The sequence below is a fragment of the Saimiri boliviensis genome, chromosome 5 (assembly GCF_048565385.1).
Source record: "Saimiri boliviensis isolate mSaiBol1 chromosome 5, mSaiBol1.pri, whole genome shotgun sequence".
NCBI classification, from domain to species: Eukaryota; Metazoa; Chordata; class Mammalia; order Primates; family Cebidae; genus Saimiri; species Saimiri boliviensis.
Window position 1 is genome coordinate 21,914,382 of NC_133453.1, and position 27,119 is coordinate 21,941,500.

Sequence of the window (27,119 nt, forward strand, 5' to 3'; positions counted from 1 at the left end):
GTGTTGCGGAGTACTAGGGGGTGAGGCCCCACATAAGGGGAACATCGGCAGCTAGGGAAAGCCGGTGTGGACCCCCAGGAGGTGAAGGCAAAGAATGGAAGCATTGCTTGGGGTTCTACAACATACTTGGAGAGGGCAGCCTGGTCAAAGAGTGCACTTCTGCCTTCTACTGGCAAGCCCTGTACCTCTAGCTGAACAGGCATAAAGGGAGGTGTGAAGCCTGAAGTGTCACCCACTGTCCTTTAGGGGCTCTCCTGGGCTACCCTGGAAAGTAGGAACACAAGAACCCAACACACCACCGAGCTCTCAAAACAGTTTTATTGCCTTCCAGCATTTTCCCCTTAGTCTGAGCTCAGCCCAGCTGGCTTTGGTTTGTCTCTGAGACTCAGTGTTACAGAAGCTGGCTCCACCACTCCCCTCCCTGGCCATAGGGCTCCCCAGGCAGGGAGGAGGAGAGGCGGCTTGTCTGTGACGTTGGAAAGAATGGGCAGCAGGGTCAGAGGCCAAAGAAAGCCATACAAGCAGCGGCATGCCTGGAGCTGCCATCACACGCCAAGCCCCGCCACATACACGCACCCTCGGGTGGCCTTGCCCTCGAAGCTCTCTGCCAGCACATACTCCTCAGCTTTCTGGAGCCACGCCCTGCTCAGACAAACATGCTACTGGCCCTGGCTTGTTCCTGGGACCCCAGGCTGCCCACGGGAAGGGAACCTCTCCCAGGTGCTGCACGGCTCTGCCCTGCCCACTCTAACCCTGGGGCTAGCAAGATGTGTCAGAGGAACCAAGGCTCACATCATTCCCCCTTCATCTATGACCTTGCTGGCCCTCCAGGGATAAATCAAAAGACAAAATCTCCCCATCACACAGTGAGTGACAGGCCAACCTGGGCTACTACATGTCCCAAGATGCACAGCTCCATAACTAGGCACTAACTCCCCCAAGCAGGATCTATCAGAAATGGGGCCGGGTGCACTGCATTCTGGGATTTGTAGTCCCCAGGAGCCAGCACCAAACACCCAAGGAAGAGAGTGAACAGGCTAAGACTACTGCTGCCTCCCACCCAGCCCCCACCCACCACCCAGGCCCCGGCTCTACACTCAGCAAGGGTGAGGGAGAGGAATGGAGGGTCCCCTCCCAGCACATGGGGGAGGGCGCTGTCCTGTTGGAACTGTGCAGCGACTCTGGATCCCGGCATCCAGCTCAGAACACATCTGGGGAGAGAGCAGGGGCGGGGTGACAGGAGAGAGCATCAGCGGCAAGCTGTGGAGGATGGAGCCGAGCATGCAGACCTGGGCTGGCCGCACGGCCTCTCCCTAAGCCCTGATGTGTGGTGGGGAAGCAGTACGGGAGCAGTCCCCTCCTAGCCTCCCTCCTGGGTCCCCCTGGCTCTATCCCACCTCTCCAGGGTGAGCCAGCCTCACCTCTGCCTAGTCCTGAGGCTGAGGGCAGGCTGAGGCAGCAAGAGGAAAGGAGGAATAGCGGGCTCCAGTTCTGAATCTGGACAGCTGAGAGGCTCCCGCCCCACCCAGCTAGCCTCCCCAGAAGATCTCACAGCCCTACCGGCCCCAGCATCTTCCTTGCCACATTGAGGCCTTCTCGGGGAAGGAAGGAAGAAGGGAGTCCTAGCCAGACAGCAGTGAAAGCAAGCGACGCGGCCCGCAGGGAGTTGCAGAGAGAATGGGAGGAAGGAGAAGCAACACCAGAAGAGAAGCAACAGAGACGGTCAGAGTGCAGCATGGCACAGAAACCAGGGTGGGGTCTGCAGCTGGACCAGGAGAGCAGGAGGCTCCACTTGGCCTGTGCTGCTCCCCAGTGAAGCTGCTGGCTCCAGCTCAGACAACCCCAGGCCAAGTCCTCCTTCCTGGACACCATCAGCAAAACAGGTGGCAGAGGACCTGGGCACAAAAGGCCCAGCCCAAACTACTAATGCCCCTTGGAGCTCCCCATCCAATAAATGCAGTCCAGCTCCCCAGGCCCTTCCACTGCCCTGACAGCCCCCACCCTCGGCTTCACCAGGGACCTATCAGCCTTGGGCTGAGCACAGCAAATCCCAAGTCCACACTGGGGTGCAGGGCGACCTGGGAGGGAAACTTGTGGAGGGAGCATGAAGTTGAAAACCGGTTCCTACAACTCAGGATACTCCTCTCTGCTCTCCCCACAGTGAGCCAGACCCCCAGTCAAGACCTGGACCAAGTCAGGTTGGGCCTGGTGTTCAGAGGATGAGGCAGCGAGAGGCCTTCTCCTCTGGGGATGGGCTGCGTTTGGTGGCTTCACCCCTCACACCCTCCTGGGCTCCCCCTACGCCTGATTCTTGGTGCTGGGCCTTGGACCGCCCCTGTCGTCGGTGCTGTGCCTCCCGCCCACCTGCGGGTTTCTTCCCAGCTGCCTCCATCTCTGACAGGCTGTAGGCCATGGCCAGCTGCAGGTCCTCATCCTCAGAGAGGTCACTGTCCAAGGGGCCTGAAGCAGGGGTCTGCTGGACCTGAGTGCCTCCCGACCTGGAGGTGACTGACGGCTGCTGCTCGCGACGGCTCAGCTCCAAGCCCAGTGCCAGGTCATCTGGGACACCTGCAAGAGTCACACCACCATAAGGCCCCAGCCTAGGCCAGGGGTATTACTGCCAGGCTGCCTCATGCAGTAATGACCCTGACCACTTACAGTCTCTCATTTGGAATTGGCACGCATGCATTTAGGCACATAGGGTCATGATTTTGAGCACAGGGAAGTATTCAGCTCTACCAGGTAGAAGCTCCTCCCCTTGGCCAAGTTACTCAACATCCTTACTCCTCCCTTTCCTCATCTAGAAAGTAGGAATGATGGCCGGGCACAGTGGCTCATGCCTGTAATCCCAACACTTTGGGAGGCCAAGGTAGAAGGATCACTGGAGCCCAGGAGTTCGAGGCCAGACTGGGCAACATAGTGAGACCCCATCTCTGAAAAATATTTAAAAATTAGCTGGGCATGGTAGCACATGCCTGTAGTCCCAGCTACACAGGGGGCTGAAGTGGGAGGATTGCTTGAACCAAGGAGATCAAGGCTGCAGTGAGCCATAATCATGTCACTACATGCCAGGCTGGGCACCAAAGCAAGACCCTGTCTTAACAAAAAAGAAAACAGGAATAATGATAGTGCCTTTGTACTCAAATGTTCCAATGATTAAATATGTCAGCCCACGTAAAGGACTTGGTGCACAGTGCCTGGAGTTGGCAGGTATGAAAGGTTAGCTAGTGACGACCCTGCACAGCATGGTGATAGAGGGAGAGTGCTGCTCTGGGAATCGTGCATCCTGAGTTCAACTCCCGGCTCTACCCCTTACTTGGAAGGAAAGTCTTGGGCCTGGGCTACTTGGAAGTTAGGGTCATTTATGCTGCCTCTCAGGCTCCCCAAATTAGAACTGGGTGGATACCATCTGCTCTGCTTATACCCCTAGATGCTTTAAGAATACAGAGGATATCGTATATGTGGAAGTGCTTTAAAAATAGTAAAGTGCTTTGCAAATGTAAGGCACCCCACTTACGGTGACGGTCGTGGCTCCCTGAGACTCCTCCGCCCCCTTCCTGGCATTGCCATCTCTGATCTTACCAGTCTGACCTGTAGCTGCCACTCCCTCCCAAGCCCTAAAGGAGTTCAGAGAGCAGCAGTTTGGGGAGGAGGTTGCTGGGTTGCAGCTGGGGCTTCCTGCCAGAGGCTGGATGGTGGAGCCGCTCCTCACCATTGATTGTGACTGACTTCAGCTGCCCGTCCTCCTCCACTTCCACCCGCTCCTGCCCGTTCTCCGTGATTCTGTGAGAGACAGCACAGTTCAGGCCACCAGCAGTGACAAAATCCTGCAGGTACTGGTCCCTGTTCTGGCCACCGCATAGAAAGTACAGGCTGGGCCCTGCCCTCAAGGAGCCAACTTTCTATTTGAACACAGCTCCTCCGCAGACCTCTCTCCCCTCTACGGGCCCAGAAGGAGCTCTGACCTGCGTGTGGTGATGCGGCGTCCTTGGACAAAGGTGGTAGATGTAGAAACAGAGCGAAAAGCACCAGCCCCGGGACTGAAGGAGAAAGATGAGGAGGAGAAATCTGGCATCGGGACAAGGGAGGAGGAGGAGAGGTGGTTAGAAGACTACTGCCTGTCGGAGTCACCGAGGCTCCAGGCCTCCTCGCAGGGCTGCTGGAGGCAGGGCTCCTGACACAGAGACAGGCTTGGAAAAGCAGCAAGCTCACACCAGGGGTTCCAGGCATCAGAGCTTGCAAAAGTGGGAAGGGGCAGAACTTACCGGACTGACCAGGGAAGGAGGAAGAGAAGGTAAAGAAGGGGCCTGAGTGTCGGGAACCCCGGTTCTGAAGCTCTGAGAAGGGGCCCAAGTCATCTGCAACAAGTAAACAGGTCAGCAGTCATCTGGTGAAGACATTTCACCCCAAAAGTGTGTGGGCCCTGCTTTTAAGTCTGGAAGTATAAAAAAGTACCCGCTGCCAGGCGCGGTGGCCCACGCCTGTAATCCCAGCACTTTGGGAGGCCGAGACGGGTGGATCACGAGGTCAAGAGATTGAGACCATCCTGGGCAACATGGTGAAACCCCGTCTCTACTAAAAATACAAAAATTAGCTGGGCATGGTGGTGCATGCCTGTAGTCCCAGCTACTCAGGAGGCTGAGGCAGGAGAATTGCTTGAACCCAGGAGAAAGAGGTTGCGGTGAGCCGAGATCGCGCCATTGCACTCCAGCCTGGGTAACAAGAGCGAAACTCCGTCTCAAAAAAAAAAAAAAGTACCCGCTAAGCAACTGGGTAGGGTTTTTCTTTTCCGCTTTTTAGTTGGGCTTATTTACAATTAAATTCCTTTTTAATGTTGACTTCAAAAACACTCACTGGTTAAGTCCGTCCACAATAAAGAATAAAGGAAGGAAGGGGGGGAAGAGGGATGGAGGACAGATGGCTCTTTCAGTTCAGCAAATCATCGTGACGTGATGACAGGCAGGCACAGCTAGGAGTCCGGCTCTGCCATTTGCTATGTGACTGGGCTATTAGCTGTGCCTTGGTTTTCTCATCTGCAAATGGGGATAAAATTGCCCATCCCTCGGGGTTCACTAGAAAATTAGGAAATGTACAATATTTGGCACCTATCAATCATTTTAAAACACCAGTATCTGCTTTATAGATAACAATATTGTCACAAGATGCTTTGTCTCGATTTCCTGGCTGTTATTGTAGAGATCTAACAATGTATTATTGTTGTCGTCATTTAATAAGGTGAGTCTGTGAAGTGTCACTGTTGGATCACGGGGGTTCTGGCACATGTGAGGTTCTGTCCCAGCTCTCACTGGACCCAGCTCCACAAAAATCTCCTGTCCGTGGCATTCCCGTCCCCTCCCAGCCTTCTACCTCAGGGCCTCCCAGCTGATAGAACAGGCCTGGAAGGGGAAATTGAGCCATTCAGAGGCTTCCAGAGTCCACTCACCAAAGAGCTCTGCAAAAGGATCTCCACTCCCAAAGAACTCCCGGAAGACCTCCTCGGGGCTGCGGAAGGTGAAGGTGAAGCCTGGTCCACCACTGCCAGCTTCTGCCCGAGACGGGCCAGTTCCTGGAAAGGCAGGAAGAGGAGAAAGCTTAAGTCATGCATCTTGCCCTGAGCCGGGGGACCTCACCTGAGGCACGGCCAGGAGCCTGAGAGAGCATCCATTGCAAGACTCTGCCCTGCCCTCTCCCCCCTGCCCTACCCACCACTCCACCTACCTGCCCCTGTCAGCCCTTCCCGGCCATAGCGGTCATAGATCTCTCGCTTGTGCTCTGCAAAAAGAGACCAGATCACTTCACCCTCCCTCCGGGATGGCTTCCCCTCCCAAGATAGGACCCTCAAAGGATTGTCCAAAGACTGACACTTGGCGGGGGAAGGCAGGCACAGCAGGGGACCCAGGGGACATGGGCTATAAGTTTTAGCAGCAACTCAGCCTTTCACACAGCTTTTTTTTTCTTTGATATGGAGTCTTGCTCTGTCAGCCAGGCTGGAGTCCAATGGCACCAGCTTGGCTCACTGCAACCTCCACCTCCCGGGTTCAAGCGATTCTCCTGCCTCAGCCTCCTGAGTAGCTAGGATTACAGGCGTGAGTCACCACACCTGGCTAATTTTTGTATTTTTAGTAGAGACAGGGTTTCACCATCTTGGTCTGGCTGGTCTCATGATCCACCTGCCTCAGCCTCCCAGAGTGCTGGGATTACAGGCATGAGCCACCACACCCGGCTAGCTGGCCTCTTTTCATCTGGAAAATGGGTATCATCACAGCACCTACCACATAGGGTTGTTGCAAAGATAAAATGAGACCATCCAAGTAAACTGCCTAGCACAGTGCCTGACACATAGGAAGTGTTCAATAAATGCTACCTAATGATTACTACATTATTATTCACCAGGGCTTAGCCTAAATGGTATCACCTCAGAGAGGCCTTCCACCATCACCAGCAGGTACACATTATTCCCTAGTACTCCACCCACCCTGCTTCTTCCCTCTGGAATACTCTTCACAAGCTGTAACTGTGTCTGTGTGTGTGCCTGATGGGTATTGGTCTTCTCTGCCCCTCTGGGCGAGGACAATGCCAGCTTGTCCTCCAGTTTCCCCAGAACCTAGCAAGTGCTGGACACTGTCAGCATTCAGTGAATGCTTTTTGAATGAATCAATAAAAAGACAGACCTGGATTCATATTCCAGCTCTGTGTGGCCTTGAGCAAGTTACTTCACCTCTCTGTGCCTCAGTTTCCTTGCCTGTAAAATGGGGGTGCTCGAACCTGCCTCACAGGACAGCTGTGAGGACTCATGGAGATGATACCCACCAATGCCTGGCACGCAGGAGGCTCAGCTCACAAGTTACCTGCCCTGCTTCCTTCCCTTTGCAGGTCTCATGCCATCCCTACCAGACTCTGGGGAGCAGATACTGAGCTGTCCCTGTGGGAGAGGGAGCTTAAATGTCAGGCTGGAAAAAGGCACCAAGTAAATTAGGGTGGCAGAGGCATTGCTTTAAGAAAATGTGAGCTGGGATATAAGGTAGGGATGATGTGCTGGGTCTGCCCTGACCCCGCCCTTACTGTCAGACAGCACTTCATATGCCTCGGCCACCTCCTTAAATTTCTTCTCAGCAAACTCTTTATTATCTGGGTTTTTGTCTGGGTGCCACTGGAGAGCCTTGCGCCGATACCTGCAGAAAGTGAGAGCAGAGGAGAAGGTCGCGGACAAATGCAGGCACTTCCCACGAAGGAACCCAACGACCCATTTTCCCATTAGCCCACCGCTGTCCTTTCACCGCTGGCTCCCCAACCACCCCAGATGCTAGGGCTGCCTCTGCTGGGATGTTTTAATCAAATTCCACCCTCTCGCCTCCCAGTGCTAGGACCACATGTATGAGCAGATACAATGCCACGGTGAGAACACCTGGCTCTAGCCCCTCCCTGGGGCTCGCTGGACTGGGGCTGCACAGGATGGGGCACATGTGGCCTTGAAGAGCAGATGGACACCGGCCCCTCCTCGTCACAGAGCCTGGGCATCTTCGCACTGCAGCCTGAGAATGCCCACATTTAGGGGGAAGGGGAGGGGAAAGGGGAGGGGCGGGGAAGGGAGGGGAGAGGGAGGGAGGGGAGGGTAAGGGAGGGGAGAGGGAGGGAGGGGAGGGTAAGGGAGCGGGGAGGATGAGGGGAGGATCCACTGGAGAAGAACCCACAACACAGTGCAGCTCCCAGTAGAACTAACTACTTCACTCTCTGGACGTTCTTCTTGTACTCTACGAGCGGTCTCCTTCCTCCCTGCAGGTGTCACTCGGAGGAAGCCCCCCACCCCAGTGCTTTCTAAGGACCTCAGACACCCACAGGTGTCACTCTGAAGGAGGGTGAAGGTTCTCTGATGCACATGGAGGCACTTACGCCTTCTTGATGTCATCAGCGGACGCACTTCGCGGCACATCTAGGATCTCGTAGTAGGATGCCATGGCAACTGGTCAGTGGTCAGGCGGGCCTCCTTGGGGCTGCAGGAGAGAAGGAGTCAGGAGGAAAGAACCAAAAGCCCCTCCCTGTGGCTGCAGCAGTTCCCCCAGGGTGGCAGGAGGAGCTCCCAGTTGGAAGCGGAGCCCTCTGCTTGCAGCCGGTGACTAGGCTCCCTCCCGCAGCCTTATCTGCCCCCGCAGGCCGAGGCCAAGGGCTATCTCGGTGCCCAGGCCCGGGAGCCCCATCGGGGCTCCCCAACTCCAGCAGTCCGGCCCAGGGCCCCCAGCCTGATCCGGGCCCCCAGCCGCACCTCCTCCGCCGGGAGTCCCGGCCTCCTGCGGCGCCCCGCCCCTGCCCCCCGCCGGGAACCGTCTGGCACCGCAGCCCGGCTCGCGGCTGCTGCGTAGGACGCGCCGGCCCAGCTGTGCGCGCAGGCATGCGTCAGCGGCGCGGAAACTACTAGAGACCGGGAGAAGGCCAGCTCGGCCTGTTCCCCGGAGGGGGGGCCTGCAGGGGCTGCCGGGAGATGAGGGCGGAGCCGGCTATTTTGGGCCTGCACCAGGACGACGTCAGCCCAGCTGGGACCTGGGAGACGGCTGCCCCGCCTCCATCTAGGCAAGACGCGCTCGGACGGAGACTAGGGCAGCCTGCAAACAAGGCCCCGGCCCTCAGGTCCCTCTGTTACTTTCTTATAAACATGCGCGATGATCCATGCTTACTCACCCACCTCCAGGACTTACACTCTCCCCGCCTTCCCCCACCCGCACCGTTCTAACTCCTCCCCCTTCTTCAGCTCCCAGCTCCAGCCCCAGGTCCCCCGTCAGGCTGCCCTGGCTTTCCTGAGTAGGTCAAAACTGCCTTTTACAGCATCTCATGGCATTTCCTTCATCAGGCTTATTAGAGCCTTTATTAGAGCATTTATTGGTTTGACTATTTTTGATTACCATTTACCTCCCCACTAGAATGTGGATTCCACAGGGCAGGAATTGTTTTTTTCTCACCGGTCTGTTTGAGCAGTCGTCAGGGTTCAAAACTACCGGTGGGATGAATAAATAATAAACACATGCAAACCTTTTGTTGACAGTTTTGACACATTTGGGGTAAGTGAGGTAAAGGGGACAGTGCAATGGTCAAGTCTTCCGAAACTGATCCCAAGTAGGCCTATTCCACTTCAAAATGCTTCCTGGGTTCAGGCCTCATGGGAGGGTTAGGAAACCTTCCAGAACTGGCTCCTGCTTGATCCCATCCAGGCCAGTCCACAGGCATTCGCTGAGCATTTTTCTGCATTCAAGATGCTGCCAGGCCGTATAAAGAAGAATGTGGCCCAAGCCCTGCCTTTGCAGAGCTTGAACTTGATAAGATACCAGCCCATCAGTGTAGCCTGCTGGGAAACCCGAGGCTTTGGAAACAGAGTACAACCTGGCATCACTGCGAGACTTGGGAAAATCTCTGAGCACTCTTTTTTTCTCAGTAAATATAGGGAGTGCCTAGGGTTGTTTAAAAGTCAAATGAGGCATGGTATACATTTATTATAGGTGTTACTGCAGTCCTCACTGGCATCATGAGTGGCTCAAGCAGTAAAATGGTTATGTGAGTCCAGAAAACTGCTTTAGGCTGGGGGACTCAGGAGCACTTCGCCAACGAGAAGGGCTTGAGGCGGACGTGAGAGAAGGTGCTGTGAGTGTCCTGTTTTCCTGGCTGCTCACCGTGGGAACCTCCTGCCTACATTTGGGGAATTTCCATCGCACGGGCCCTAATAGGAAGCAGGCCACCATTTGCCACCAAGTCCCGACTCTTGCTCTCCCTGACTTCTCGGCTCTAAAGTTGCAGCAGAAGACATAAACTCCCCCAACTGGGACTTTGAATCTGGAGCAAGTCACGGAGAAGCAGGACTGGTTGGGAATTCATTTCTGCGTCGGCGGTGGAGGCGATGGGGCCAACAGCGGCCTCTAGTGTCTGGAGGAGGAAATGTCAGCCCTAGTGCCGCAGGTGAGGGATGGGGGTAGGGGAATCACTGAGGAGGGTGCAGGGGACTGGAGCCTCCTACACAGGCTGTCCTGTGCCCAACTTTGATTGTGGTGCTGGCTGCCCAGCTTCCCTGGGTTCCTGTCTGATTGCTGACCCTTGTTTGCCGGCCCCCGCATTGATTCTGTATGCTATCCGATATCTCTATGATTGGTGGGGGTGGGGGACTTGAAACAGTTTGCCAGTAAGCTTCTGCTGTTTACAAGAGTCCTAACTGACACAAAAACTAAGGGTTACACTTGTTATAAGAGGAAGGAGTGGTTGGGTTAAGTCTTTCCAATTTTTCCAGATCTCTGCCTTTTTCTTCTTACTCTCCCGTCCCAGCAGACATTTGTCTAGCACCTACTGTGTATGTCTTGTTATATTAAGAATAAGAATATAAAGGCCGGGCGCGGTGGCTCACTCCTGTAATCCCAGCACTTTTGGAGGCTGAGGCGGGCAGATCACAAGGTCAAGAGATCAAGACCATCCTGGCCAACATGGTGAAACCTCATCTCTTAAAATATATATATATATATATATATAAAGAATAAGAATATAAAGAAGCTGAAATTCCAGTCTCTGTGCTCAAGGAGATGAAAATCTAATTGGGACATAGACAAATGACAACCGAGGGAAATTATATGGAGCACATCCAGCAGACAAAGGTTGAATTTCCTTTGTTCACAAAGAAATCTCAACTAATAAAAGACAAACTGCCATTTTTAAATGGACAAAAGGCACAGGCAACTCACAGAAGAGGAAATACTGGCTTTTAAACATACGAAAAGATGCTCAATGTCATTCACAAGAAAACTGTAAACTAAAGCTACAACAGGCCGGGCCCCGTGGCTCATGCCTGTAATCCCAGCACATGATCTCTGCTCACTGCAACCTCTGCCTCCTGGGTTCAAGTGATTCTCCTGCCTCATCCTCCCTAAGAGTGCCTAAGATTACAGGCACTTGCCACCACGCCCAGCTAATTTTTAGTAGAGATGGGGTTTTGCCATGTTGGGCAGGCTGGTCTTGAACTCCTGACTTCAGGTGATCCACCTGCCTCAGCCTCCCAAAGTGTTGGGATTACAGGCCTGAGCCACCTTGCCCAGCCTGGTGTGACTTCTAAAGAGAGCAAGATTTAAAATGCATAATATTTGACCAAGAAATCTCAATTCAAAGAATGTATGGTTGTACATATGTGCAAAAAATACATACAAGCATTCCAGCATTCTTTTTAATAGCAAAAGATTGGAAACAATCTAAATACCTATTAATAGCAGACTGGCAAAACAAATATTGGTATTCTATACAATGGAACATTATATTGTGACCGAAAGGAATGAGGCATAGCTAATGGTATGCATATGGACCATCTTCCAGACTTACTGTTATGTGAAAAACCAAGGTGTAGAACAAAGTGTATACTAAATGTGCATACAAGCATGGTAGCACAGGTGGAGCATCCCTGCTCCAAAAATCCAAAATGCAAAATGTTCAAAACTCCAAAACTTTTTGAGTACTCAACATGATGCCACAAGTGGAAAATTCCATACCTGACCTCACATACACAAACTTTGTTTCATGCACAAAATTATTTAAAACATAGGCCCTTCACAGTGGCTCACACCTGTAATCCCAGCACTTTGGGAGGCTGCGGTGGGCAGATCACCTGAGGTCAGGAGTTCGAGACCAGCCTGGCAAACATGGTGAAACCCTGTCTCTACTAAAAAGATAAAAATTAGCTGGGTGTGGTGGCAGGCACTTGTAATCCCAGCTACCCAGGGGGCTGAGGCAGGAGAATCACTTGAACTTGGAAGATGGATGTGCAGTGAGCTGAGATCATGCCATTGTACTCCAGCCTGGGCATTATGCCTGTAATTCTAGCACTTTGGGAGGCTGAGGCAGGTGGATCACAAGGTCAGGAGTTTGAGACCAGCCTGGCCAATATGGTGAAACTCTGTCTCTGCTAAAAATACAAAAATTAGCGGGCCGGGCGCGGTGGCTCAAGCCTATAATCCCAGCACTTTGGGAGGCCGAGGCGGGTGGATCACGAGGTCGAGAGATCGAGACCATCCTGGTCAACATGGTGAAACCCCGTCTCTACTAAAAATACAAAAAAATAGCTGGGCGTGGTGGCGCGTGCCTGTAATCCCAGCTACTCGGAAGGCTGAGGCAGGATAATCGCTTGAACCTGGGAGGTGGAGGTTGCAGTGAGCTGAGATCCTACCACTGCACTCCAGCCTGGGCAACAGAGCAAGACTCCATCTCAGAAAAAAAAAAAAAAAAATTATTTAAAACATACAACATTCCCTTCATGCAATGTGCATAAAGTATATATAAAACATAAGTGAATTTCATATTTAGACATGGGTCCCAGCCCCAAGATATTTCATTATGTATATGCAAATATCTCAAAATCTGAAAACACCTGAAATCCTAAACACTTCTGGTCCCAAGCATTTTTGATAAGGGATATTCACCCTATGTATAGTTAGACATCTCTGGAAGTCTAACAAAACATTAACAGTGGTGGCTGCCAAGAGGGGAACAAGATGAAAGAGACTTGCTTTTCTTGTTTCTAAACCTGATACTTTTTGAATTCTGAAGCATATGCCCCTAATACCTCTTCAAATTCATATTAATTGTTAAAAATTGAGTAGGGAAAGAAGACATTGACAAGAAGCCAAGTGCTGTCATACAAGGCAGCCCATGCCAAGTGCCAAACGAGGGATAGAAAGAGACAGAGGTAGGTGCTGAAAGAATCCAGAAGCGGGCCAAGCGTGGTGGCTCACGCCTGTAATCCCAGCGCTTTGGGAGGCCAAGGCAGGCGGATCACAAGGTCAGGAGTTAGAGACCGGCCTGACCAACATGGTGAAACCCTGTCTCTGTAAAAATAAAAATAAATTTAAAAAATGAAAGAATCTGGAGGTTGCGGTGAGCCGAGATCGCGCCATTGCACTCCAGCCTGGGTAACGAGCGAAACTCCGTCTCAAAAAAAAAAAAAAAAAAAAAAAAATGAAAGAATCCAGAAGAGAGAGAGCTCCCTGGGGCTGGGTAGGTTCTGGATAGCTGTGACCTAAGTTGGAAGGAATGGTAACATTGAGACAAGCAGGGAGACCTGGCATTCCAGAAGGAGGCAATGATGACAGCACAGCTTTGAAGCTGGGCGTGTTCCTGACACATCAGAGCCCAGGGAATAAATTTGTTGGGTGGAATCTGAGTTTGGGGACCTGTCTCTTCTGTCTGCCTGCAGGAGGTAATTGTACCTTGGCTTTAGAAGTGTCAGGGATGAAAGAATTTCCTGCGCTGAGGGAGTCCTCAGGAGCCAGGCTGGGTGGTGCTCCCAGCTGCCCCAGGAGATCCGGGTTACCATCTCTCCACACCCACACCCAGTCCAACCCAGGCCTGCCAGGGCCTGCCAGCAGAGTATTACTAGCAGGGAGGCTTCATGGAGATGCCATACAGCTGCCCAGGGTAGGGTGGCTGGTTCAGCAGATAGGAAGGGAGACGAGCTGCCTCTCTGGGTCCCCAGCCATCTTGGCAAGTGAAGATCTCGCCTCCCTCCCTACCCTCTCTCCTGACCTCTCCCTGGCCCTCACCACCTCCTAGGAGATGTTGGAGGGTGTTTTCCAAAGGCACTGATAGCCCCAAAACCTGGCCCCAAAAAAGTCTCTGCTCCCATTCAGACCCAGAAGCTGGGACTCTCCCCTCTACATGGATGCCTTCCATCCCAGAGATTGGGCAGGGCAGTATAAAGCATCAGTCCCTCCCTGCCCTTGAGGCACCTGAGTCACTGTCTGGGCACTGGGGAACTGGCAGGCCCAGAAGAGGTGGCATCTGAAGAGATGCCCGGAACCACTGTGGGCAGGAAGTAAAGGGACCTAAGAAAAAGGGAAGGAGGGGCAGCAACATATGATTTAACGAAGGCTAACCTGGATTTGAATCCCGACTCTTCCATTTACCACCTTGGGTGAATCTTTAAGTCTCAGTCTCCACATCTGTAAAATAGATGTTGATTGAACAAGTTCATCCAACAAATAATAATCATCTAATATGCCGGGAAACATTGGAGTGTTGAGAGTAGAACAATGAAGAACAATCTTGAGGCCTGTCTGAGAGCTTCTGTTCCTATGGGTATAACTGTACTAACCTCAGGATTAAACAAGAGCTTATGGATGCAGGACCTAACACAGAGTAGATGCTCACTAAATGATGACTATTTCTGTGGGGTGTAAAGGGCTCCCAGAGTAACACACTCTTCCCTTTTTAAGTTTTAAACCAGTTGACAGAAAGACACATAAGTCAAATATATGGAGATTTAATATCATGCCATGCCAGTCATGGTGGCTCATGCTTGTAATCCCAACACTTTGGGAGGCCAAGGTGGGAGAATTGCTTGAGCCCAGGAGTTCGAGACCAGCCAGGGCTACATAGTGAGATCCCCTTCTTACAAAAGTATTATTTTATTTTATTTTATTTTATTTTATTTTATTTTATTTATTTCAAGGGGGAGTCTCGCTCTATCACCCAGGCTGGAGTGCAGTGGCACTACCTCAGCTGACTGCCCCCTCTGCCTCTTGGGCTCAAGCAATTCTCCTGCCTCACTCAGCCTCCCGAGTAGCTGGGATTACAGGCATGAGCCACCACACCTGGCTAATTTTTGTATTTTTAGTAGAGATGAGGTTTCCCCATGTTGGCCAGGCTGGTCTCAAACTCCTGACCTCAGGTGATCCACCCACCTTGGCCTCCCAAAGTGCTGGGATTACAGGCATGAGCCACTGTGCCCAGCCCCTACAAAAATTAAAATTAAAAATTAGCTGGGTGTGGTGGCACATATCTGTGGTCCCTATTTGGGAGGCTGAGGCAGGAGGATTGCTTGAGCCCAGAAGGTCAAGGCTGCAGGGAGCTGTGATCACACCTTTGCACTCCAACCTGAGTGACACAGCTGTCTCAAAAAATAAAAAATTTAAAAAGTTGGCCTTTCTGGTGAAAAAAAAAAAAGGGAATTGGAAGATATAGCTGAGCTATTCCACCAAAATGGGCTTCTAAATACACCCCTTGGGCTGGGCGAAGTGGCTGATGCCTGTAATCCCAGTACTTTGGGAGACCAAGATATGCGGATCACTTTGGCCAGGTGTGGTGGTGGGCACCTGTAATCCCAGCTACTTGGGAGGCTGAGGCAGGAGAATCACTTGAACCCGGGAGGTGGAGGTGGCAGCGAGCTGAGATAGCTCACTGCATTCCAGCCTGGAGACTCCATCTCAAATATATGTATATATATTTAAATATATATATAAGAGGGAGGATACTGCTGAGCTGAGCATGTCCGTCTTCTCCAATGCCCCCCAACCAATCCTCCCATCCTGTTGCTTCCACTCCATCCTCAACTTACTACAAAATAATTATTAGAATGAGAGTGACAGGGACTGGTGATAAAAACCGGACAAGGAAGAGAACTTCCTCCATTTCTGTTTTCACCCCCTATAGGCCCTGAGTGGCATCTTAGGGTTGGACTTAGTGGGGTGGTATGCAGTGATTTCCCCTTTTTCTCTGGGATCCTTTTCCCCACATTGCCCACCCTGCTCTGTGTTCTGAAGAGCTGCATACCCTTTGCCCTGACCCCCTTGCTATCTGGCTACTGTCTAGGTACAGCAAGTGGGAATTACTGGCTGGAGATTGAGGCTGAGAGGGAGAGAGAAGCCAGGGTATTTCTCACCCTCTCTAAATCAGGTGTGGTTGTGTCTCCCCTTGGCTCTGAAATCCTGCCAAATATCCTTCCATCTTTGGTCCTTCCTGCTCCTTCTGGGCATCCCAGCTCTCACCCAGTGGTCCCAGGCCCAAGGCCCTGTGATCACATCACATCCTCCAGCCCTAGGGGATAACAGCAGTGTCCTGGTGTTGCTAACTTTTGGGTTACTGTCCCAGCATCCAATCTTGGGAAGTGACACGAAGTTTGGAGAAAGGAGACTACAGGAAGAAGAGAGCCAAGGGTGACACTCTAAAATGATTCTCTCCTGGAGTAGGGTGAGGATTGTCCTGGTTGCAACATCTCCAGTGGTTAAGCCGTCCTTCAGCCCAACAGGGGCTCCAGAAATCCATGGGAAAGGATTTAAAGTTTGCCATCTGTTTGGGAGTGGGAACATGAAGCTGCACACGCATAATGCCACAGGACTGTAAAAAGTCAACCGTCTTTACTAAAAAGTGGCAAATTTCAGGTCCAGGCACAGTGGCTCATACCTATAACCTCAGCACTTTGGGAGGCCAAGGCTGGTGGGTCACTTGAGGTCAGGAGTTGGAGACCAGCCTGACCAACATGGTGAAACCCTGTCTCTACTAAAAACATAACATTAGGCCGGGCGCGGTGGCTCACACCTGTAATCCCAGCACTTTGGGAGGCCGAGGCGGGTGGATCACGAGGTCAAGAGACCGAGACCATCCTGGTCAACACGGTGAAACCCCGTCTCTACTAAAAATACAAAAATTAGCTGGGCATGGTGGCGCGTGCCTGTAATCCCAGCTACTTAGGAGGCTGAGGCAGGAGAATTGCCTGAACCCAGGAGGCGGAGGTTGCAGTGAGCCGAGATCGCGCCATTGCACTCCAGCCTGGGTAACAAGAGCTGGGCATGGTGTCACGTGCCTGTAATCCCAGCTACTCAGGAGGCTGAGGCAGGAGAATTGCTTGAACCCAGGAGGTGGAGGTTGCGGTGAGCCGAGATTGCGCCATTGCACTCCAGCCTGGGTAACAAGAGCGAAACTCCGTCTCAAAAACAAAAAATAAAATAAAATAAAATAATAAAATAAAATTAAATTAAATTAAAAAATAAAATAAAATAACCCATAACATTAGCTGGGTGTGGTGGCGCATGCCTGTAATCTCAGCTACTTGGGAGGCTGAGGCAGGAAAATCGCTTGAATCTAGGAGGCATGGGTTGCAGTGAGCCGAGACCATGCCATTGCACTCCAGCCTGAACAACATAAGCAAAACTCCATCTAAAAAAAAGTGGTGGGTGTTGACAGAGATTACTGGGAGGTAAGCCTCCAACCCTCACAAGCCATTACCCCTCTATGGCCACCACTGCGCCACTCTTCTGCCTCAATCAACACCAGCATCAGGACTCTCTCTTACCCCAACCTCCTGCCTGGAGAAGACAAGCCTCTAGATGGTAGGATGGGCTAGCAGGCACTAGATTAAGGATTGCTTCGGGTCCTCCTGGACTCACCAGGCTCTTGTTGCGGCTCTATGTGGGTTCCCACCGACTTCACATATGTGCAACTTAACAGCACCTCCTCCTCTCTCAGGGCTTCCTGATGACTCTGCAGCCCAAGTGTGTGCAATCCAGACATGCAGGGGAGTTGATGCTTGGTGGGGTACAGCTTTAACCAATGGAAGAATAGAGCCTGTGCATAAGCCCCACCCCCACCCCCTCTCCTGCCCACTCACCCAAGGATGGTTCTGAGATGCCATTTATTCAGCTGCATTTTCTCTAGGGTGAATTGTTCCTCCTTATGTGCTTTACTTCCCTTGGCCCCCATTCTGTTCGCTGTAATTGCACTCTGTAATGAAATCTAAAATCAGATCTGCTTTCTGGGGAATCGAGGCTAAGACACCAGCGTTCCTATCTCTCATGGAGAAGAAGCCCTCCCCCTATGGTTTTTCCCAAGAGAAAAAGACATTCGTGAGACAATAAGGCCACAGCACTTTATGTAGGACAGACACGCAGTATTACCCTAGTATTAGGCTCCCTTTTCCCTTCTTCCCCCAACTTCATGCTATGCATGCCCATCTCCTCGTAATCCTTCTCCAGGGCAGCCATATCCTCACGGGCCTCGGAGAACTCGCCCTCCTCCATGCCCTCACCCACATACCAGTACACAAACGCCCTCTTGGCACACATCAGGTCGAATTTGTGGTCCAAGCGAGTCCAGGCCTCGGCGATGGTGGTCGTGTTGCTCAGCATGCACACAGCACACTGCACCTTGGCCAGGTCACCCCCAGGCACCACAGTGGGAGGCTGGTAGTTGATACCAACCTTGAAGCCTGTGGGGCACCAGTCCACAAACTGAATGCTGCGCTTGGTCTTGATGGCGGCAATGACAGCGTTGACATCTTTGGGCACCACATCTCCACGGTACAGCAGGCAGCAGGCCATGTACTTGCCGTGCCGGGGATCACACTTGACCATCTGGTTGGCAGGCTCAAAGCAGGCATTGGTGATCTCGGCCACCGACAGCTGCTCATGGTATGCCTTTTCTGCAGAGATGACTGGTGCATAGGTGGCCAGGGGGAAGTGGATGCGAGGGTAGGGCACCAGGTTGGTCTGGAACTCTGTCAGGTCCACATTGAGGGCCCCGTCAAAGCGCAGGGAAGCTGTGATGGAGGAGACGATTTGGCTGATGAGGCGATTGAGGTTGGTGTAGGTTGGGCGCTCGATGTCTAGGTTGCGGCGGCAGATGTCATAGATAGCTTCGTTGTCCACCATGAAGGCACAGTCTGAGTGTTCCAGGGTGGTGTGGGTGGTCAGGATAAGAGTTATAGGGCTCGACCACAGCTATAGACACCTGGGATGCTGGGTAGATGGAGAATTCCAGCTTGGATTTCTTGCCATAGTCAACAGAGAGCCGCTCCATCAGGAGTGAGGTGAAGCCAGAGCCAGTGCCCCCGCCAAAGCTGTGGAACACCAGGAAGCCCTGAAGGGGAGGAGAAATGTGGCATGGAGCACAGCTGATGGACAGGAAAGAAACAACTTGTGCTGTTTTAAATATCCAAAAGTTTCATGAAATCCTCGGAAGACTTTTCCAAGAGCACAGAAGAGATCCTCACAGGGAGGATCCTCCCTGTGAGGATGCTTTTCTTCTCCCTGTCCCTCTTCCTCTGAAATCTCCTGAGATCCTTAACACACAGCTCTCTTGTATACTGAGAAAGAGGGGTGTGATGGTGGGTGGAGTTGGCTGTCTAGGCTGACCAGTGCACAGGACTCCAGGGCTTCCTCATCTTTTCATCATCATAACTTGCCAACCTGCCCCCAACCACCATCACATGCATTCCCCCTTGATTTAACTTTGGATATTTCTGGAGGGCTTCTCTACTAAGATCAACAATCCAGGAATCTCATCCCCATCCTTCGTAGGAGCCAAAGCCAATCACAGAGCCTTTGCTGACGTTCTTTGAATCCCTGGTTTGCACAGGGACTTCTGCCCACATTCTTGTAACACAAGGTGATGTTCTGGAAATGCTTATGGACCCCCACAACTTGGCCAGGCAGCCCATCAACATGTTAGCCTTAATGGACACCCTGCCTAGCACCAGGCCAGCCACTTCAGAGATAAAGGAGACACCAGCTCCAGCCTGGAACCTACAGTTGTCCCCCTGATCAGAGTGCAAGGCCTCTCCTCAATGGTTCTGATCCTTTGTGTTTCTACCGGAGGCTGAAGCTATCCTTCCCCAATCTGGTCTCCAGACTACCTCACAACAGGAATCCAGAGTCATCCCCCCTGCCCCAGCCCTCAGTCCTTTCCTCACTGGCTTCCAAATCCAGTCCAGTACCAGGTCAATGAGTTCCTTCCCAATGGTGTAGTGACCCTGGGTATTGTTATTGGCAGCATCTTCCTTGCCTGTGATGAGCTGCTCTGGATGGAAGAGCCGGCAGTATGTGCCTGTTTGAACTTCATCGGCAATGGGCAGAGTTTTGGGCCCCACCTCCCTTTGGGATCCAGCTGCTGGAGCCCCAGGGTACCCCAAGGAAGTGGGATCACCAGGTCCCAGGTTCTGCATTCAGGCTGCTGCTATTATCTGCTTGGATGTATGTGTGCTGCTTGGATGTGCTTTTCAATAAGGAAAGTATTAGAAATAGATGTTGGAAATAGATGCTCGGTGCTGCAAAGAAAAATTAGCACTGAGACAAAGGATCTTTCAGCAACACAATTTTTACTTCCTAGACTTCAGGAAGGGAACTCTCACTAGCTATCTTGCCATGAGAGTACAAAGAACAAAGAAAAACACACAAATTTATCTTTTACACATTTGGGATCATCCTTACAGCTGTGTCTGATCTCCGTTGGCTGGAGCCAGACCTTACAATCTAAAGTAAAACCCAATTGGCAAAACTATTCTAAACAGATAAAAGCAATGGAGAGCTGGGACCTACCTGTGAACATGTCCAGCACAGATATCTTGGTTAAAGTACAAGGACATAGAATGCACTACATGCCTGTAAGCATGGCATATCTAATAGCTACATAGGATAGGGCTTAACAAAGTTATTAGCACACTTATGATTTAACAAGAAAGGAAACTTTAAAAAGGAACTTTTCTACTTCCCACAGAAAGGGATCTGGAGTGGCCTACAGACTCAGGAGCTGAGTAACATGATGATTCTGTACATTTGGAGTTCTAATTGACTGCAGCAACTGGGAAGCTATACCACAAACTCCAGTGCTCTGCAGTTATGGTGTAAGACTTGCTGTGGTACCCAGGGACAAGGTCATGACTGGGACTGATCAACACTCAATAATCATGGTGGGGTCTAGATCCACAAACACTGCCTGGGGCACCTGTTTCCCAGCCCCAGTTTCACTAAAAAAGGTGTAGAAAGCCTCATTCCCTCCCCTGATGATCTTGTCACTGGGCATCTGCCCATCAGGCTGAATCCCATGCTCCAGGCAGTAGAGCTCCCAGCAGGTGTGGCCAATCTGCACACCAGCCTGCCCCATGTGGACTGAGATGCACTCACACTGAGTGGGCAAAGGGCAGAGAACGGCCTTGGCAGAGGGAAACATATCATGCCTGGACATGGCTCCTGCCTGCCTTCCTTGAGTGGCTCTCTGGCTGAGGGCCAAGGTTGCTGGACTCTGCTCTGCTTGCCTCACCTCCTGTGTCTAAGCATTTACTGGTGGCATGGAGGAGCAGCAGGCATTGGCTCTAGGGTCCAGGCCAAACTCCTTGGGGAAGCAGAAGATGTGGGAAGTTATGAGATTATAGAGTCTTACTCAGTGTCTGTCTCGATGAGGAACATTGAAGGGATCCAATGAATCTAGAAGAGCAAGATAATCAACCCACCTGTGTCCATTGGTGAGGGAAGCAAGGGGAAATAGTCCAAAGATAAAGCACAGGAGACCATTAACTTCAAATCTGGAATAATGGCGTTCTCTGGCAGGGGAAGCAGGTAGATGCAATTGGAGACAGATTCTATTTTGTAAGCTTGATAGCTGCTGTTCATCATATTATTCTTTTTTTTTTTTTTTCTTGAGACAGACTCTCGCTTTGTTGCCCAGGCTGGAGTACAGCAATGTGATCACAGCTCACTGTAGCAGCCTCGGACTCCTGGGCTCAAGGGATCCTCCCATCTCAGCCTCCCAAGAAGCTGGGACTACAAGCATGCACCACGATGCCTGGCTAAGTTTTTAATTTTTTTGTAGAGACAGGTCTCGCCATCTTTCCCAGGCAGGTCTTAAATTCCTGGGGTCAAGCAGTCTACCTGACTTGGCCTCCCAAAAGTGCTGAGATTACAGGCATGAGCCACTGTGCCCAGCCTATCACATTATTCTTTATACCTTTTTGCATTCCTGGAATATTTCTTAATTCTTTAATTAGGGTGCCTTCTCCATAAATGTAGCACTTCACTGACTATTTTTTAATATCACAGGGACTTGACTTTTCATGATTTTTAGATGACTGGGATTCATCCATAAATAATCTTTATTCCAGCCCCATTACTTCTCTACTTGTCTTGAGTAAAAGTCTTTAACCTCTTTGTCAATGTTCTCCTTTTGAAATGTGGACAATAATTAGAGCCCCCTCCTAGAAAAACTATTAGGATTAAATGAAAGAATGCATGCAGTGCCTGGCCCCCTGCCTAATACACACAAGGGTTCCCCTTCCAATTTTCCACCCCCAGTCCCTGATGAGTTGAGGCCAGGTGCAGTGGCTCACACCTGTAATCCCAGCACTTTGGGAGGCCGAGGTGTGTGGATCACTTGAGGTCAGGAGTTAGAGACCCACCTGGCCAACATGGTGAAACCTCCTCTCCACTAAAAATACAAAAATGGTGCATACTTGTAATCCCAGCTACTCAGGAGGTTAAGACAGGAGAATTGCTTGAAACCAGAGGCGGAGGTGGCAGTGAGCCGAGATTGCACCACTGCACTAAAGCCCAGGCAACAGAGTGAGACTCCATCTAAAAGAAGGAAAGAATGGAAGGAAGGAAGGAAGGGAGGGAGGGAGGGAGGGAGGGAAGGAAGGAAGGAAGGAAGGAAGGAAGGAAGGAAAGAAAGAGAAAGAAAGAAAGAAAGAAAGAAAGAAAGAAAGAAAGAAAGAAAGAAAGAAAGAAAGAAAGAAAGAAAGAAAGAAAAGAAAGAAAGAAAAAAGAAATGAGTTGAGCTGAGACCTCAAGGACTGGAGAAATCCCAGGTGGGTCCAGTCCCGAGCCTGCCTTGGCTCACCAATCACCTGCCTGGTGCTACACCTCTGAGCCTGTCCAGCCAGCACCGTCCACAGATCCAGACATTGTCCTGGCCCCCAGAACTGCTACTCCATGGAAGGTGTCTCTAGCCTCTCCAGGAATGAGGCCTCACACTGTGGGGCAGCAGGTTTGGGGCAAAGAACTCAGTCTCTGGAGTCACACAGACCTGGCCTCAAACCCCCGTCTCTCTGTGACCCAGTACAAGTCATTTCACCTCAGCTTCCCTAGCACCTTTTTCATGACTAGAAAGAGAAGAATCTCATACCCAGCAGGCTGTGTTGTTATGTTGCTTAGTTCTACTTGTTAAGCACTAATTAGGTGCCAGGTGAAGGTGGCACTTTACACACACTATCTCATTTAATCTTTACCACATACACCTTAGGTAGGTAGTTTTGTTGCCCCCAATTTATAGATGAGGAAATTGACCCTCAGAGGAGTCAAGTAGCTTGCTCAAGGTCATGAGCAAAACTAAGAATGTTTAGAGCAGGGACAGCCTGGCACCAACCATGCTCTTAACTGTTCTTCTATCCTGCCTGATATGAAGGTGAGTAAAAGATATCATATGAGCCCCAGGCACAGCCAGCTCTTGACAGATAGAAGCACCCCCTTTTCCCTCTCCTTCCTCTCCCCACTGATTTGCAACTAACATGAGAAGTCAGACAAAGGCACAGCAGATGGGCAGGGCGGAGGGAGGAACCAGAGGGGAGAAGCTTCTATGGAGGATGTCTCCCTGTGGTGGGAAGGTGGGACCACAGTCCAACAGTGAACCTGTGGCAAGACCAAGGGTCTGGAGATTCTCAGCCAGCAGAGGAAAGCGCCTACACTTTGTGCTCAGGTCCTGCTTCCCTGACACTCCCCGCCCCTAAGTTCAGACCCCCTCAGCAGCCCTGCCCCTGCGCCTAGGCTCATCCTGGTTACCATTGACCTTTCCTTCCCTACCCCCTGTAATGCCCCCCACATCTGCACATTTGGGGACCACAGCCACATCTGGAAGTCTCTTTCCCTCTCCCCACCTTACCACATACTGTAGCCCCATCAACATCTGGACTCTCCAGATAGCTTCATGCCAGATAGCTTGGGCCCACTGGGACTCTTACTTGCATGCTCAGCCCCCTCCCCTCCACCAGGCCCTTTCTGCTCACCATGCTGCCTGGACAGGGGCTGGCTGGGGTCCTGTTTGTCTGTCTACTGCAGGATAGTGAGCAAGGATGGATCTGTGTGAGACCTGGAGCGGCCAGCCAGCCTCCTTATACTCTCTGGGTGGCTGCCAGCAGGTGAATGTTTTTAGAAACAGCCAGGGAGGGCAAGCCTGTTGACTTGGTTAAGGAGCACCAGGCAAGCACTGGGCCTGCGCCCAAACAGGGGAACAGCTGGCGTGGGCAGAGGAGGGTCCAGGGCTAGTGACTCCACACAGGTATCCAGGCCCCTGGGTACATGGTATCTGTTGTCAGTCATGCAATCCCATCTCCTCATGGCACAGCCTACACTTCACAGGTGGGAGAGGATTTAGAAATCAAGGCTCCAGCACCAACCCCATCCATCAAACCCAGTACTCCCGTGCCCTAGGGTTGGTGAGGGCTGTCAGTCAAATGTGGGTGGGACTAAGAAGATGTCTGCAATTATCCAGAAATAATGAGTCCTCGGCCAAGAGATCAAGCCTCAGGACATCCTGCATGGAAACTCTGAATATCATCGAACAAGCAACCTAGAGCTTGGTTTTAACCCCACCTCTGATACCTGCTAGCACTTAACTTCTTTTTTTCTCCATGTTCCCATCTGGAGAATGGGGAGAGGTAGTATTGCGAGGTCCAAACAAGGTAACCTTTCTTACGTACTTAGTCCAGAATGGCTGCTGCTCTCTAAGGGCAAAGCAAGAGGATGAGCAGGACCTTGAGACTCTTCCTAAATGTCTCCTCCTAGCCCATGGCAAGTCACTGCTGCTCTAGCCTGGCCTTACATCACAAAAAAAGTCTCCCAATGGTCTTAGACAAAATTCCTTTTTTTTTTTTTTTTTTTGAGACGGAGTTTCGCTCTTGTTACCCAGGCTGGAGTGCAATGGCGCGTTCTCGGCTCACCACAGCCTCCGCCTCCTGGGTTCAAGCAATTCTCCTGCCTCAGCCTCCTGAGTAGCTGGGATTACAGGCATGCGCCACCATGCCCAGCTAAGTTTTTTGTATTTTTAGTAGAGAAGGGGTTTCACCATGTTGACCGGGATGGTCTCGATCTCTTGGCCTCGTGATCCACCCGCCTCGGCCTCCCAAAGTGCTGGGATTACAGGCTTGAGCCACCGTGCCCGGCCTGACAAAATTCTTAATTAAAAAAGCTAGTCTTGCCAGGCACACTGGCTCACGCCTGTAATCTCAGCACTTTGGGAGGCTAAGGTGGGCAGATCAACTGAGGTTGGGAGTTTGAGGCCAGCCTGACCAACATGAAGAAACCCTATCTCAACTAAAAATACAAAATATTAGCCAGGTGTGGTGGCACATGCCTGTAATCCCAGCTACTCTGGAGGCTGAGGCAGGAGAATTGCTTGAATTGGGGAGGTGGAGGTTGCAGTGAGCTGAGATGGCACCATTGCACTAACAGCCTGGGCAAAAAGAGAGAAACTGTCTCACACACACACACACACACACACAAAGAAATGAAAAGAAAAGATGAAGATAAAGGGCTAGTCTCTAGCATTTATATTCTGCTATTTATTTATTTATTTATTTGAGATGGAGTCTTGCTCTGTTGCCCAGGCTGGAGTGCAGTGGTGCGATCTCGGCTCACTGCGACCTCCGCCTCCCAGGTTCAAGCGATTCTCCTGCCTCAGTCTTGTGAGTAGCTGGGATTACAGATGCCCACCACTAGGCCCGGCTAATTTTTATATTTTTGGAAGAGACAGGGTTTCACTATGTTGGCCAGGCTGGTCTCGAACTCCTGGTCTCAGGGGATCTGCCTGCCTCGGCCTCCCAAAGTGCTAGGATCACAGGCGTGAGCCACTGTGCCCAGCCTGCATTAGCTTCTTAAGTCACCTTCTCCCCATATCTCCTTTGAGTCCCTCAACAACTCTGAGGTAAGCAAGGCAAGGCCTCCCTTTCCCAGGATGAAGAAAAGAAAATTGAAGTCCCTAGTGTCCTGCCTGTGGTCACATGGGGATTAATTAGTGGTGGAATTAAGATTCATCTGGGACTTGGGGTCTGCTTTCCCTCTTCCCACATGGCAGAGTGTCCACAGCAGCCCCTCCTCGGCCTTTATCTCCTTCCTCCCAGTCTTCAGTTTCATGGCCAGCCAGGGTTGCTCCCTTATGTATCCTTCAACTCTCTTGCCTCCTGCTACCTTCAGCATCCTTGTTTGACTAAACCAGAACCCTGGTTAAATTTATTTTGTCCCCAGCTCTGTGTCTGCACTCGCCCAGCTAAACAGTGGCCATAGAAAAATCCAGAACTGGGTTGGGTATGGTGGCTCACACCTGTAATCCCAGCACTTTAGGAGGCCGAGGGGGGCAGATCATGAGGTCAGGAATTTGAGACCAGCCTGGCCAATATGGTGAAACCCCATCTCTACTAAAAATACAAAACCTTAGCCAGGTGTGGTGGCAGGTGCCTGTAATCCCAGCTACTCAGGAGGCCAAGGCAGGAGAATCACTTGAACCCAGGAGGCGGAGGTTGCAGTGAGCCGAGATCACACCATTGCACTCTAGCCTGAGCGACAGGGTGAGACTCCATCTCAAAAAAAAAAAAATAAAAAGAAAGAAAGAAAAAAGAAAAAGGAAAAATCCAGAACCATGCTGACTGATGTTTTGAACGCATGGCCACTGGCCTCAAATGGGTGCTCATGTCACCTGGAAACACCACCACAGTAGCACCCCCATCTTGCCACCTTAGCCAAAGCTTCACTTTCTGCAGTTTCTGTTGCCTGTGGTCAACCATGGTCTGAAAATATTAAAGGGACAATTCCAGAAATACACAATGTATCAGTTTTCAGTTGCATGCATTCTGGGTAGCGTGATGAAATCTAGTGCCGTCCTACTCTGTCCTGTCTAGAACATTCCCATATGCACATCTATTGGGCAAGACAGACAATAAACAAACAAGAAAATTTCAGATAGCAATAAGCATGTGAATAAAACAACACAGGATAATGAGTCAGAAAGATATGCAGGGGCTGTTTTGTTTTTGTTTTTGTTTTGAGACAGAGTATCTCTCTGTCGCCCAGGCTGGAGTGCAGTGGCACAATCCCGGCTTACTGCAACCTCTGCCTCCCAGGTTCAATTGATTCTCCTGCCTCAGCCTCCTAAGTAGCTGGGAATACAGGCACACGCCACCATGCCCAGAAAATTTTTTGTATTTTTAGTAGAGACGGGGTTTCACCATGTTGGCCAGGATGGTCTTGATCTCCTGACCTCGTGATCTGCCCTCCACGGCCTCCCAAAGTGTTGGGATTACAGGCGTGATCCACCATGTCCGGCCCACGGCCTGCTATTTTAGACTGAACAGAGAAGAAACCACTCTCTAAGAAAGTGATATTTGAACTGAGGCCTAAATGGTGAGGAGTCAGCTAGGTAAGATCTGGAAAATGGTGCTCCAGACAGACAGAATAGCAAGTGTAAACATTCATAGGTAGGAACCAGCCCAGTGTGTCCAAAAACCCAGAGTGAGGAAGGGAGAGAGCTGTACAAGATGAGATCATAGAGGCGGAGGGGCCTTGGAAGGAGAATGGTTTTAT

General features: G+C 51.2%; 1 protein-coding gene and 1 pseudogene across 2 annotated transcripts; both read right to left on the reverse strand.

Annotated features, from left to right (window-relative positions):
- Positions 1–299: 299 nt before the first annotated feature.
- Positions 300–8,472, reverse strand: DNAJB2 (DnaJ heat shock protein family (Hsp40) member B2). 2 transcript variants are annotated; one of them, XM_010336278.3, is made up of 10 exons: positions 8,261–8,470; positions 7,891–7,991; positions 7,063–7,172; positions 5,719–5,772; positions 5,444–5,566; positions 4,266–4,358; positions 3,966–4,068; positions 3,713–3,783; positions 2,365–2,568; positions 300–1,211 (listed from the first exon to the last, which is right to left on the reverse strand). In XM_010336278.3, the coding sequence occupies exons 2-10, from the start codon at positions 7,953–7,955 to the stop codon at positions 1,201–1,203; spliced, it is 834 nt and encodes a 277-aa protein (XP_010334580.1). In that variant the 5' UTR covers positions 7,956–7,991; positions 8,261–8,470; the 3' UTR covers positions 300–1,200. The 2 variants fall into 2 exon arrangements, with proteins under 2 accessions (XP_010334580.1, XP_003925551.1); XM_003925502.4 differs by lacking the exon at positions 300–1,211 and having other exon boundaries at positions 1,618–2,568; positions 8,261–8,472.
- Positions 8,165–20,727, reverse strand: LOC101027527 (tubulin alpha-1C chain-like; annotated as a pseudogene).
- Positions 20,728–27,119: the final 6,392 nt, after the last annotated feature.

Excerpts from the sequence above, each read along its gene's own strand:
- DNAJB2 (XM_003925502.4), bottom strand. The coding sequence starts at position 7,955 with ATGGCATCCTACTACGAGATCCTAGATGTGCCGCGAAGTGCGTCCGCT. Across the intron at positions 5,773-7,062 it reads ATATGAAGTGCTGTCTGACA|AGCACAAGCGAGAGATCTAT; the intron begins GTAAGGGCGGGG and ends CTCTTTTTGCAG. Across the intron at positions 3,784-3,965 it reads CGCCGCATCACCACACGCAG|AATCACGGAGAACGGGCAGG; the intron begins GTCAGAGCTCCT and ends TGTCTCTCACAG.